The sequence below is a fragment of the Salvia miltiorrhiza genome, chromosome 2 (genome assembly GCF_028751815.1).
Source record: "Salvia miltiorrhiza cultivar Shanhuang (shh) chromosome 2, IMPLAD_Smil_shh, whole genome shotgun sequence".
NCBI lineage: Eukaryota > Viridiplantae > Streptophyta > Magnoliopsida > Lamiales > Lamiaceae > Salvia > Salvia miltiorrhiza.
In genome coordinates, this window is record NC_080388.1 from 50000500 (window position 1) to 50014942 (window position 14443).

Genomic DNA, 14443 nt, shown 5'->3' on the forward strand with positions numbered 1-14443 from the left:
TGATTCGTAACCCTTTTGGATGAATTTGTGGTCCTGGGTTCGAATCCCAAATGTAGCAAAAATTTATTTTTCACAATTCGTAACTATGTTGGATGAATTCGTAACCCTGTTGGATAAAATTCGTACATTAAAAAATGTTTATATTTATATTTTAAGAAGTGTTTTTACTGTAGCTCTCCCCTATATAGGTATATATATATATATATATATATATATATATATATATATTCCACATCAGTGTTACACGTAAAATTAAATCAATGGCACTGCTATGTCATTTTTTCGGTCATCGGAAAAAAAAATTGTGGGGTGTATTCAATTAAGATTTTAAAAGATTTTTCCACATCAGTGTTACACGTAAAAAAAAATGAAATTTTTAAAGATCGTGGGGAAAATGAATTTCGGGCAAAGTTCGTGATATTATATGCTATTAACCCTTTATATTATATATAGATATATGAAAATAATGGGGTGTATTCAATTAAGATTTTAAAAGATTTGATAGACTTTTTATAATATGCGGATTCTATTAATTTTATAAATTGTTTTAAGGGTTAAGGTGCAGATAGGCCCCTGAGATGTGACCCCTTATAGCGATTTGCTCCCCTTACTCACTGTGTGTGCAACTTACCCCCTAAACTTCAAAAAATCGCACATTTAAGCCCCTCTGACCTAACTCCGTCAGTCAACGTTAGTTAGTAATTTTTTTTAATTCTAATTGTGGGGCCCACTTGTAATGTTTAATTCTCCGGCAATATTTTCATGTTTTCCAGCTATTTCTTTTCCAATTTCTGGCAATAATAATTGCTTATCTTATCTTCTTCCGAAATTCTCCGGCAAGAAGGGACGAATCTCCCGAAAATTTGGGCAATCCTCGTTGCAAAATTTCTTCATCCCCCAAAAAAAAATCCCAAAAACCCTGAAATTTTCATCGGCCGATTATTTTTCTCCCCAAAACTCTCTGGCGGAACTCCGCCAACACCAGTCGCCCGCCACCGCCTCTCAAAGCCCTCTCCAACTCGGGCATCATTCAAGCTCATCAATTAAGGGTTTTCTGAACCTAATCCCAAAATAAGTGTTCCTCTACAATTCTCTATCAATGTCGGAAAACGACCTTAAAAATTTCAGATCCACCACTCATGGCCGCTTCATCCGCCACTAAATCGGCCTGCCCATCTACAATATTTTCGATTTCCATCACCGTGAGTCACCACAACAGGCAACACTTGCAGCCACTACCTCATCTGAACGGAGAAGAACAACTACCACTGCCTCATAACAAGCCATTATCTGCCACCCTCTTTAATCTTTCACTCATTCTCTTTTTCTCTCATGTAGATTAAAGGATCCCCGAGTTTTGCCATTGAATGGACTGCAAAATCCCTAATTCACAAATTAGGGATCAATTCTACATAAAAAGAGGAAAGAGAGGTGCTTGAGCTTGGAGTGGGCCCCACAATTAGGACGACGAGGTGTTTGAACTTGGAGAGGGGCCGCGAGAGCGCGGCAGTTGAACCCAGGCTAGGGTTTTGGGTGGGGGGAGATGCGGAGGAGAAAAAGAGAAAGGAGAATGCGGCGGCAGCGGAGAGAGCGACAACGGTGGAGATGACGAGGGTGGTGGCGGCAGTTTTCCTGGGGGAAAGGGGGTGGGAGGCGGAGGAGGAGGAGGAGAAGGAAGCGTGGAGATCGTCTTCGAGTTTGTTAGTTGAGATTGGAAGTGAGGTTGTTAGAGTGGATTCTGGATCGCAAGCCATTAGTGCTAAGGGGAGCAAATCGCTATAAGGGCTCACACTTCTGGGGCCTATCTGCACCTTAACCCTTGTTTTAATTCTATGTAGAGTTTAGCAGATTCTATTAAATTGGTTTATCTTTCATATACTTTATAAGTCTATAGATTGTTATAATAAAAAAAATGTCTATAAAAAACATATAATATAATAGATACAAATTGAAATAAGAAGATCTTACACAATAAAATATATATGCAACATGCTTGTAAATAAAACTAGCTATCCAAACTTCCTAATCATATTACATTTTCTAGAACAACAATGAAAAATGCAAACACGTTGTATACCAAAATTTGAATGTAATTAAAGAAATGACTAATTGCCTGTAAATCCATAACGTATTTCAGTATTTGGTTTTTGCACCAATTCTGAAAAAGTGACTTCTAAATCCATAACCTTTTTTTTGTCTGATTTTAGTCCGTAATCGGTTTTTTCTTGCGCTGACGCCGAAAATGATACGGTGGCAGCTGGAATTGACACATAGGCACATTTATGACATGTGGAAAAGAAAAAAAAATTCCTCCTTCCATCGACCATCGTCTTCCCTCTTCCCCTACCCCCAAACCCTAATTCTCCCTCCCCCATCCGCTGCTGCCGCCGCCCCCTGCCACCACCAACGCCCGCGCCTGTAGATGTGCAAATGGTGGTGGAGCAGCCTTAGCTTCAATCTAGTTGGAGAGAGAGAGAGAGAAGCACTGCCTCTCTCTAGATTCAACCTGCCACCACCGCCACCCTCCTCTCTCTCTCTCTCTCCCACTGTGTGTGTGTGAATAATAAAGGTGGTGGTGGCAGGAGGCGGCGCCGACGGTGGTGGTGGCGCCGGCGGGTGGGTAGAGGAGAAATTAAGGTTTCGGGGTGGGAAGGGAAGACGAGCGGAGGGGGGACTTTTTATATTATTTTTTGCACATGTCATAAATGTGCCTAGGTGTCAATTTCGGTTGCCACCGTGTCATTTCCGGCGTCGGCATAAGAAAAAATCGATCACCAGACTAAAATCAAACAAAAAATAAGTTATAGATTTAGAAACTTTTTTAAAATTGGTACAAAAATCAAATACTAAAATACGTTACGGATTTACAGACAATTAGCCCTCAAATAAATGTTACATAGTCATTGATTCTCATTATGTATTCCTCATTAAATTCATCATCATTGTTATAATCCTCATTGTTACCCTCTTGATTCTCATCACCATTGTATCCCGGCCTCATCACTGTTATAATCCCACATGAGACTGATTATAGTAAAGTTTCACACCTAACATCAGTTAAAACAGCATCTCACTTCACCAAGGAAATTCATTTGCTATCATTAATTTGCTAATATTGCAACGAAACTTTAAGTTTGACCTTCAATCACTTGAGGTTATTATACTTTTATGGCCTGACCTTCAATCACTTGGCAATTATCATTGCAAAAATATTTGATGGTGCGTGTATCGCCTTATTTATGACACAAATGCAGTGCAACTGCAACAGAGATTACTCACTAAATACAATGTAACAGAGTGTCAGATTTGAAATAAATAAAAACTGTCTCGATCGAAACTCATGTACATATCGTATAAATACAAGTCGGTCTTTCCACAAATTTTTATATATTATACACGATTATGATATATGTGAAAATTATTTTCTTCTTTACAATTCTAGTAAGTTCTCATTGATCGATTGAAAAATGTCTTATATAAAAAATTGCCAAAATCTCCTTTTACTGCACCGTTTTAGAACGAGGTCAATATTTAAAAGAAGAAAGCAAAAAAATTGAGAGAAAAATGAATGAAAATAGCTGGGAAATTTTGACATACCTAATATCTATTTTTTTTTTCTTGTAGACGTTGACGATGGGGAGAAAATGTTAAAATCTCTCGTGTAGACATGAGATTTGTGGAGGGATTTTGTATTTATATTAGGGCACTAAAATTATATAGAGTCCATGACATATTAGAATCCTACAAATTTTCAATATCACCAGATTTTGATGGATATTTAAAAGTCATGATTGAATATCAACAGATTTAAAAAAAAAATTAAATTTAAATTGAATATGTATGGACTTTTGAAATACAATTATTTTTTTAAAATCTTAATTGAATACATCGTATAAGACTTAACTAGCTCAATATGCATTTTTCTTTTGAAAGGTCATCAGTAGACATTTTTCTTAATTTGACGCAAGGAAGACAGAAAGGTGAAGAATAAGTCGACTTAATTTGAGTGTACGGTAATACTAAATGCCTTGGAATTGAATCAACATCAACACTAGGCATATTACTTAGTTTGTAGTTGTCTTGGTCAACGACGACTAGTACTTGTGTTGACATGTTAATATATAGCTCATAGCTATGTTGTTTTCCTCTCAACGATTTTTAATTGTGGTTCATGGTCAAGCAATTTATTTATACAAAAAGGACCTCGTATTAAATTATTGTGTTATTGATTTATGTGTGTGCATGGTGGAGAATGGAGATATTAAGATTTGCATGTTTTCTATATTCTAGTATTAATATTTTAGTATTCCCTTCGTTCATTAATTTAGTCCCCTTTCACTTTTCACATTCACACACATATAAGAAAATGTAAATATTCTAAAAAATAAAATACAAACTTTTAGTATTTTTTTATATTTTATACCCTTATTTATTATTTTCACATGTCATTTTCACATTTAAGTGACATACAATTAAATAAAGTTAATTTAGTAAAATAATATTTTTATATAATACTCCCTCCGTCCCAACTTTTTGTATCCACTTTTATAATATTTTTAGGGAGTATTAATTTAAAAAGTGAACTATCTTTTTGAGATATCCCAAAATGAAATAAGGGACTAATTTTATGGGACGAAGGAGTTTTTTTATGTGTGTATTTTAGGTCTTCATATTATTAAATTATTAATTATATTTTAATCGAGTTTAATATACACAAATAAGTGATTTTTGGTACATGATTTAAAGAGTTGGATGTGAATAAAATCGAGAAGAAGAAATTATTTTTGTGCAATATGGGAAGAGTTGGAAAGAAGATCAATTTCACATTAGATTATTATTATTATTATTATTTTAATTCATCATTAGTGGGCTAGGAATTTAATTATTTTCGTAGGAATGTTTTTAGTAGGGATAAGAAGCTTTATTTTATTAAGGGGTGAATCTTGATGTTGGCGGCTGGACATTGAGGTTAGGACGTGCAGTAGTAATTAATTAGGTTGAGAATTGGCATATTGAGGAGCGAAAGCTTTGGCAGAGGAATCATGGCGGCACACTACAGAGTGCTTGGCGGCGTGAAGGAATTGTAGAGATTAGAGACGATAACAGTAGCTTTTCTTTTACTTTAATATTGGCATCAATAATTTGATAACACTTCTCGTTTATTTAATTTATACTTATGTTTTCTTTTTATTTCATTGTCTTTTATTTTAATAAAATAGTACGAGTAGTTAATTTCTTGATTCAGTGAGAATAATGAAGCACTAATCTAAAATCTGTGAGATCTAATTGTATGTTTAATTGATTTAATTGAATTTTGATTTGTTCCTTGCGCAGAGTGCTTTAATTAATCTAATTTTCTTGAGTCTCATCACCTTAAATTAATTCAGATTAATATCAATTAGTTCCCCTAATCCATAATTGTTGGAATTGGGCTAATTAGTGACGAATAATTACTTGTATTTCTTGGATAATTTGTTTAAATTGGGTTCCTTCATCTTAATGCTATTGAAACATTAAATTTAGGTCTGACGTCTACAGTTAGGTTGTGTTTTGATAAGGGAAATAGTTAGGTCTAGCGTCTATAACTAACTATCGATAAAGTAAGTGGAATTAGGGTACGTCCGTTGCATTCACAGTATCTGATAACTTATTGATCTATGAGAATTACTTTATCTTTGCATCTATGATCTTAGTCGGATTTATTGAAACATTAAATTTAGGTCTGGCGTCTATAGCTAGGTTGTGTTTTGATAAGAGAAATAGTTAGGTCTGGCGCGTATGCAACTAACTATCGATAAAGTGAGTGGAATTGGGGTACGTCTGTTGCATTCACAGTATCAGGTAACTGGTTGGTCCATGATAATTAATTTATCTTTGCATCTATGATCATAGTAGTGACTAGTGTAGATTTATTCGAACCGAGTCCATTTTATTCTTGATTTATTTCTTGTTTGCTATTTTTGTTTAGTTATTGTTTTCTTAGTTTATAATCAATTTCTCGCGTGATGGCTTCACCAAACTTAATTTTTAGGAAATTGAGCACATTGTGTGATCCAACTTATTAACAGGATGGTAGGAATTATTTGGCAGTATACGACGATTATCATTTTTTTTTTAACTAAATAGTCGAATATCACAAATTTATTATGACATGCAATTAATTGACTCGAATTTTAGATGCATTAACCACCAATAATTACTAAAGGGTCATATAGGAAGGCAATCCAACTCGAACGTAAGCTGATCCGAATAGATTAATAATCCAAAAGAAATTAGTGTTGAAATTTTTCAACTCGTTTTGATCCAAAAACAATGTGTTCACCTAGTTATATGAAAATTTTCTCATCATTTGATTTTGCAACTTTATTACTTCGCTTCTGAAAGTTAGCAGTAGTATATGCTCCCTCCGTCCCATGAAGCATGATCCAGTTCTTTTCGGCACGAGAATTAAGAAATTGGTATTTTATGTGTCAAGTATGTTAGGTGAAAAAATGAAAAGGTGAATAAATGATAAATTTTTTGTCATTTTTAGAAGCAGGTCAAACTTCGTGGGACAAACCAAAAAGGAAACTGGGTCATGCTTCGTGGGACGGAGGGAGTAATTCTTTTTTTCCTAAAGGTTTGTGAAATATGTATTTTGATTCAATATTTAAAAGTTATACTCATCATTTCATATAAAATTGTTTGTTTGTTACAAATACAAGAGAGATATATTAGTGAATTTTTTTCTATAAATTTTTCGAGTCTGACTAGTGTGATGGGTTAACTTGAAAACCAAAAATTTATGATTAGAATTGAAAATTTATAACTCGAAAAAATTTCAATCCAAACAACCCGCAACTCGTATAGCCCACAATCTCAATAGGGATGCCCCAAAATCCGGTGATTTGATCCGGTTGACATCCTATCATACCCCAACTTACCAAAAGACTCTTTCTCTTGAAGAAACGCAGAATGTCTTTTATATGCACCAATAGTGAATTATATCCCAGATCTAGCAAAACATCATCCTATGGTGAACGTGATAGAGTGCAGTAATAATCCTAGTTTTTCTCTCAACGGAGAAAGAGGAACCAACAAGAAAACCATCTTATAAACTATTTGAGGGGTGTTTGGTTGGACTTATAAACTTTTTAGGAGCTCTTGAAACATGTTATAAGCTTAGTTTCTAAAATAAGCTTAATGAAACACCCTCTAATCTAATTTAGTTATGAAATGATCACAAGTACCAGTAGAGTGAATACAAGCTTACATTGTATTGACTATTCAGTTTCGAATAATAATATAATGAAATAAATGGTGCAATGAGTTTAAACTCTCAAAAAAATTAACAAATTAAATATGAGCATGCATCCAATTACTAGTGCCGTCAACATTTTTTTGTTTTTTGGTTTTTGGTCTCAAACAGAAAATGAGTGTAGTCGGAAAGTGTAGGAGAAGGTGAATTGTCCACGACGCTTGCCGTGCTTCAGCACGTCCTTAGTGAGTGTGACTGTCTCCTTATGAGACTCAATCCACGTTTCCAAAAGTTGTTTTAGACATACTTCACTTTCACCGATGCACCAGTGAACTCCCACACTTCTCTTATAACACACACGCACCGTGAGTTTCCCGCCCCTTTCGAGAACCGATGGGGTTATAGAGTACCGCTTGTCAAAGTTCCACCTCGGATTCGTCCCCCCCGCCACGTCAGCCTCACTTTTCTCCACTTCGCCTCCGTCGAGTCGAACCTCGGCGTGCACTTTGATCGGCCGCCCGCTCCACCGCCGGGGGCATTCAAGATTGTCGGCGGAAACAACACTTAAATCCAAATATTCCGCATCTTTCAACTCTGTGCCTGGTGTGTGGGGCATAACTCTTGAATTGTGGTGCAACTTTGCCATTGTTTTGTTTTGACTGTTGGCTTTGTGTTATGTAAATTGATTTTCTTGGAGAAGCTATACATCTTCTTCCACCTATATATATACTACTAGCAAGGAAGGAGCTAGCTAGTATAATTAATATTAACTGGTGATGCCCCACGATTCCTTCAAAAATTAATGAAAAGATTCCACATGCTTGGTCATATTCTATTTTGTTGGGTTGACTAAATCAAGTCTTCGTCTAATGACTAAATATATACTTTCTAGATATACTCGATCAAATAAAAAGTGTCTCAGGCACAAAATATAAATTGCCTATTTTATCCTCGTTAATTACATATTTTATTTTAGGGCAAATAGCGTCAAAATCCCTATACTTTCCTCGTTTTCGCATATTTCCCCTTACTTTAAAAATTCGCGATAGAATCCTTGACTTTAAATCCCGTTCGCGTTTCTCCCTAAAAAATGACCGGCGATTTATAGAATGCTGACATGGAGTCCGGAAATCCACGTAGGATTAAATTTCGGCGTATTAAGCGACGTAGTTTTACTTAATAATGTAAAACGTCGTCGTTTCCGGATCAGAATTTTCAAAACCGCCCTAGCTCACCGCCGGCGCCGGTGCCGTCTGCGACCTCAAAATTCTCATCATCTCTTTAAAGAAACACGACTTCAATTTCTCCAAAAAATTCGAACTCGTCACTTCTATGGCATTTATAGTACAATTAGGGCATCAGTCTTAGCTGAAATTTCTAATTTGCCGTTCAAAATTCACAGAATCGATTGAAAAAATTAAGGCCTTTTTTCTTCAACGATCTGTTTGTTCTCCGCCGTGGGGGACCAAGTCAGCCATCGTCGAAACATTTCATCACATAAGAATCATCGATTTGGCGGTGCCGGCCTCGGCCATGCACTGCTGATTCTTACCGTCTTCGTCGCCAACAAGCTCCTCCAATTTGCTCAGGGCCTCGAGATTCTCCGATCTGCTCCGCCGGCTGCCCGCAGTGCGGATGAGCTTGATGACGGCGGAGCGGTGGAGGGGGGACTTGGGAGTCGGGATCCTATCAATCCCGCTCTTCACATTGGCGACGCACCACGCCTGAATAAGCCGCCGGAGCATGTGGTCGGGAGTCAAACCGGCGGATTTGGACAGCGGCAGCTTAGTAACCGGGAAAACGACGACGTTTTTGGCTGATTTACGTGACTAAGCAAACTTAGTTAGATGACTCAGCAAAATAATGCCACATAAATGACACGTCATTGTAGTTACTCGCCGGAAACTTAATTAAGGGAAAATTACGAAATTAATCAACGGTCAAGGATTCTATCGCGAATTTTTAAAGTCAGGGGAAATATGCGAAAACGAGGAAAATATAGGGATTTTGACGCTATTTGCCCTTTATTTTAAAACAAGTTTGTAGCCTTATCCTACCCTTTAATTATGTGCTTCATTAGTATACACAATTGAGTGAAGAGAGTTTTAAAAGATTGATATCTTAATTAGTGAGGTTGCTAATCTAGATATATATTTATGTTTAATCGTATTAGATTGGTAGTCTAAATTTTAGACGAGTACGTACTATACTTTTCTCTTTAGTGGTGCTTAGATCGTTGGATTTTCGTCTCATAAAAGCAAGGCTCAGTTTTAGGGGATAATCTTGTGGTCTCAAGTTTAAATTTCTCAAAGTGACACTATCGCTGACTTTCCCTATTTGAATTCAGGCATTTTCTTATTTCAGTAAGACTTTAACTTGAGAGGAATGTGTTTCTCGAATTCAGGTAAAGGGACTCTATTTGGTGTATGTAATGTTGTCCACTGACTGGGAATGATCGGTTTCGCATGAACCAGTCTGCCTGAGTACGGAGAAGGTTTTGGACCGAGCTCGAAACTAGCGGTTTAGGATTCGGTTCAAACCTCCAGTTTTCAAGCCTAAATCAGTGGATTTTTTTTAATATTTAGTTTGATCGTTTTAGTGTTGTGTATATTTTTACTTTGTAATTACATAAATCAGTGCAATCAATTGGTTCCACTAAATCAGTGGATTTTTGTAATTACTACATTAAATTTAATTTAATTGTTGCCTCCTCCGACCTCGGCGCTTTCATCGTCTATTCAGCGATTCTTCAATAGCAGCAGCTGCCAACACCTCCTAGTGTACCGATGAAGGACGGACACACGTGTCGTTGAAGGTAGATTTCCAATAAAAGAAAATTCTAAACCCAAAACCATATAAACTCAAACCCGCTCAGTCAATTGGTCGGTTTCATTTTCTATTTTTTCGAATTTAATATTTTGCTGTTTCTTCTCTGCTTCTTCCCCTAAAGCGCAAAATTATATCTACTAATGTTCGAAGCGGAGATGAATTACAGAAACCCTCGAAGATGCCGAAACCCTCTCGTGCACAGGACTTTGCTTATAGTTGAACACAAAAACGTATATACAAAACACAAATGTGCATAATTTTACATACAAAAAATATGTATGATGTTGCCACGTCGCCTAGTGCAGTGCATATTTGTGTTTGACTATATGCATTTTTGTTTGCAACGTTATGCATATTTGTGTTTATATATATGCATATTTGTGTTCAATATATGCATAATTAAGGCGGCCAACGGTGGGCAGCAATGAGAGGTACCTGATGGTTCGTCTAACGCAATGCATATTTTTGTGTATAATGTTATGCATATTTGTGTTCAATTATATGCATAATCAAGGTTTTCACCCAGTGAACAAAATAAAAAATTAAACAATTTTTTTTTAATATCGGAAATATATTTTCTCGTTTTATCTATGTGTGTATTTTGCCTTGAAATTTGAAGTTCTATACCACGTATCACTTTCTTAGTGCATCACATATACGCAGTGTGTGATTCAAATTTAATTAGTAATGTTAGTAATTAATATTGGTGATGCATGCCCCACAATTCCCTCAAAAATTAATGAAAGGATTCAACTTGGTCATATTCTATTTTATGCATGACTTGTGTTGGCTAAATCAAGTCTTGGCATAATGACTACATCAAGATCAAATTGGCTCTAAAAAAGTGATCGAAACGAGTTTGTAAACTCATTCACTACTTCAACTTGGACGTACCACTTGAAACAGGAAGAATTATAAGATATTAGGGCTATCGCTTCCGAATATAACCAGATCTAATTTATGGAAGTTTGATAATTACTTTAAGATTAAAATAGGGCACGCATAACCAGTTGGGGTATTTGATAATGGTTTGGTTCGAGCCATCATGTTTGATGGAGAAAGATTCTCTTGCAAATTGAACTACTCTTCTTCGTAATTTCTCTCTACTAATCATATCCAAAATTGTAACAAACTAATTAATTAAAGTATGAAAACTCAATTATTAATAGTCTTGAAATCTATATATATTATAAAAGCACAAATTCTCCTTTACATTTGAATGTACAGTGCGGTCGATCCGATTCGGACCGATTTATTACAATCTGGTTCGCGTGATTCATTTTTTTTACGAATCTTTCTATGTCCATCTCAAAAGTATCATTTGCATGCATTAATTAAAAGTGTTATTTGTAATATGTAATCATCTATTTTTATGTAAAGTATAATTTAATTAAAAAAAATACGATCAATTGCGTAAATATCATTTGCATACATTAAAAATATCATTTTATGTTATTAGAAATGACTTTTGTAATGTGGAATATTATTTATTTCAATACAAACTACTACTCCCTCCGTCTGTGAAAATTATGACCTTATTACCATATTAGGACGTCCCTGAAAATTGTGACCTTTTCTTATTTGGAAATATCCTCACAAACTTTTCCTCTCACTATTTACAAAAAAGCGTGGAATCCAATATTCACTCAAACACAACTACCACATTTTTTCTTCAAACTCATGTCATCTCCACTGGGTCACAATTTTTAGGGACGGAGGGAGTATTTTCTTTTACAAAAATTATCATTTGTGAAATATCGTTTGTATTTAATGAAAGTGTCTTTTATTGTTAGTAAAAGTATCGTATACATGGGTCGGACATTAAAAATATGGACGGAAAAGAAATAAGGTCTGGTCTGGCAGATTCGTCTGCACCATGCGGACGAACATACAGGAGATTAGCTCTTATAAAAGAGCATTGTCAATTTCCGGCTACCACTTCATCAATTCCGGCTTCCACCGTGTCATTTTCGGCGCTCGGCATAAGAAAGAATTGATCACCGGACAAAAACGAGACAAAATGAAAGGTGATGTATTTTAGAGCCAGACTTTTCAAAATAGGAGCAAAAATCAATTCCGTGTAAACGTTATGGATTTACAGGCAATTATCCATATATATGTATATATTTATTTATAATAAATTTAAACATACATTATGGTGTTTTATATTTTAATAATTATTTAGGTAGCAGTGTTCATTAGAACTCTGTATCCACGTAGATTTATTTTGTAAATTTAATAATTTAGAATTACTATAGAAATGATTCATTTAATAGTTTTATTATAAAACTTTTAAATGAAACTTTTATTAGAAGTTTGATTTTGCTAGAATCCTTGGAATTAAAATTAATTATGTAAAGATGAAACTTACAAAATAAACATGAATATCATACCAATCTTCATTTTTGGTGGGTTTGTTCTCTAATGACGATAAAATTGAGTGATGCTTAATTAATTAAATTCAATTTTATATTAAATTCAAATGATTTTTTTTATGAGTTTATAAGATTATACTTTTTAGAAATTTTCCAATAACTAGTTCAAAACGTATATTAAAATGATAAATATCACTATAAAATTGAAATAAAAATATAAATTTATATTCATAAAAAATTATTTATTATATTAATTTTGTTTATGTGTGAATGCACGTCACTTGTACTATTATACGAAAAATACACCTAGTAAGCATTTTGTTTAAATTAAATTATAAATTACAATTTGCCAATAGGTAGGAAAGACACAAGGAAGATAGAAAGAAGAAGAATGAGTCGCCTCAGTCTGATTTAATTTGACTGCATAGTAATACGACATCGCTTCAATGCTAATGCTAATGCATATGAAGTTTCCTGTAAATTTATTGAGTTCGAGGGTTTTTTAGGACAGTAATTTAGATTGATTTGGAAATTAGGACAATAACTTTCGGGCTTGTAAAAATAGGACATTAATTTTTTTTAAGAGTAAAATAGGACACTAATTAATAAGTGTTGCATCCGCAGGACATTTTTCGGCCAATTATCGGCCGAGAAATGTCCTATTTTTACGATGCTTATTAATTAGTGTCCTATTTTTACTCTAAAAAAAATTAATGTCCTATTTTTACAAATCCAAAAGTTTTTGTCCTAATTAATGTCCTATTGCACCAACTACCAAGTGAACATAATTAATCTCATCTCATTAATCATACTGACATATATATATATATATATATATATATATATATATATATATATATATATATACAGTGGCTATGCAACATATATCCAACAAGCACAACTTCATATATATTTTTAATAATTCCAACAAAACCCCTCAGCGAAAACATCATATACTATTTGTGAACAAGATGGAGTGCAGAAAATTAGAAATAATCCTTGTTTCAGCCGACGATCTTCCAAACATCCGGAGCTTTGGGAAGATGAAAGTGTATGCGGAGATTTCCCTCAACGGGAAATCCGAAACCAGCAAGAGAACCACCGTGGACCTGGCCGGAGAGACAAACCCTAAATGGAACTTCCCCCTGGATTACACGGTGAATGAGGCGTCGCTGCGGACACCGGGGCTGGAGCTGGTGGTGAAGCTCTTCTGTCAGAGGACTCTGGGAGACAGGTACATTGGTGAAGTCAAAATATCTGTCAAGAGTCTTTTCGACTCCGGACCTAGGGTTGAAAATGCCTTGACCTACGCTGTGGGGACCGGAGATGGGAAGCTTAACATTTTGTACAGTTTTGGAAACACGTTTATGGTGCCGGAGCCCGCCTTTTGGAAGAAGGCGCTTGAGGTCGGGCTCGTAGTCATGGTACGAGGGACGTGGTTCCTTTTGACCGGAGACATCGGCGATTTCTCATGACGGCGACATTCCGGCTGGGATGTTGAACTTGGTTAATGTTGTTGTATCATGTCAACGCAATTGTTATTATAGTGTCCATCTATTATTTAGTGATTAATGTTGAGATCAAAAGTTTCTTGTTTAAATTCACTGTTACGAGGTCTTTCAAATTACTCTCCATCCAAGAAAGGTGTTCTAAGTGAGGGTGACACATATTTTAAGAAAATTTGTGTTGTTTATTTAGTGAATGGAGAAATGATTCACAAATTAAAAAAGTGGACAAAGTTAATATTTAAGTTAGTGAGTGGAGAAAGAAGCACATAAATTATTACTAAAAATAGATTATAACATCTTTTTGTGAACGAATTAAAATGATAAATTAAGACATTTTTTCGTGGATAGAAGGAGTATTTGTTCCTCCTAAAAAAACAAAAAACTTGTTTTATAATTTCTAGATTATTGAGCTGGTAATCAGTGGTAACAGTGTCCACCTTGTTCTTTAGTAGTAGTTTCATTTTCACTACTGATTTATTCATATTTTTTTTTGA

The 14443-nt window shown here is 35.0% G+C and overlaps 1 protein-coding gene across 1 annotated transcript; it reads left to right on the forward strand.

Moving 5' to 3' along the window:
• Window positions 1-13412: 13412 nt before the first annotated feature.
• Window positions 13413-13916, forward strand: LOC131009669 (protein SRC2 homolog). The gene has a single exon (XM_057937081.1). It carries the CDS (start codon window positions 13413-13415, stop codon window positions 13914-13916), a length of 504 nt encoding a protein of 167 aa, XP_057793064.1.
• The last annotated feature ends 527 nt before the right edge of the window (window positions 13917-14443 follow it).

Coding starts and splice junctions, on each gene's coding strand:
- LOC131009669 (XM_057937081.1), top strand. CDS start 13,413: ATGGAGTGCAGAAAATTAGAAATAATCCTTGTTTCAGCCGACGATCTT.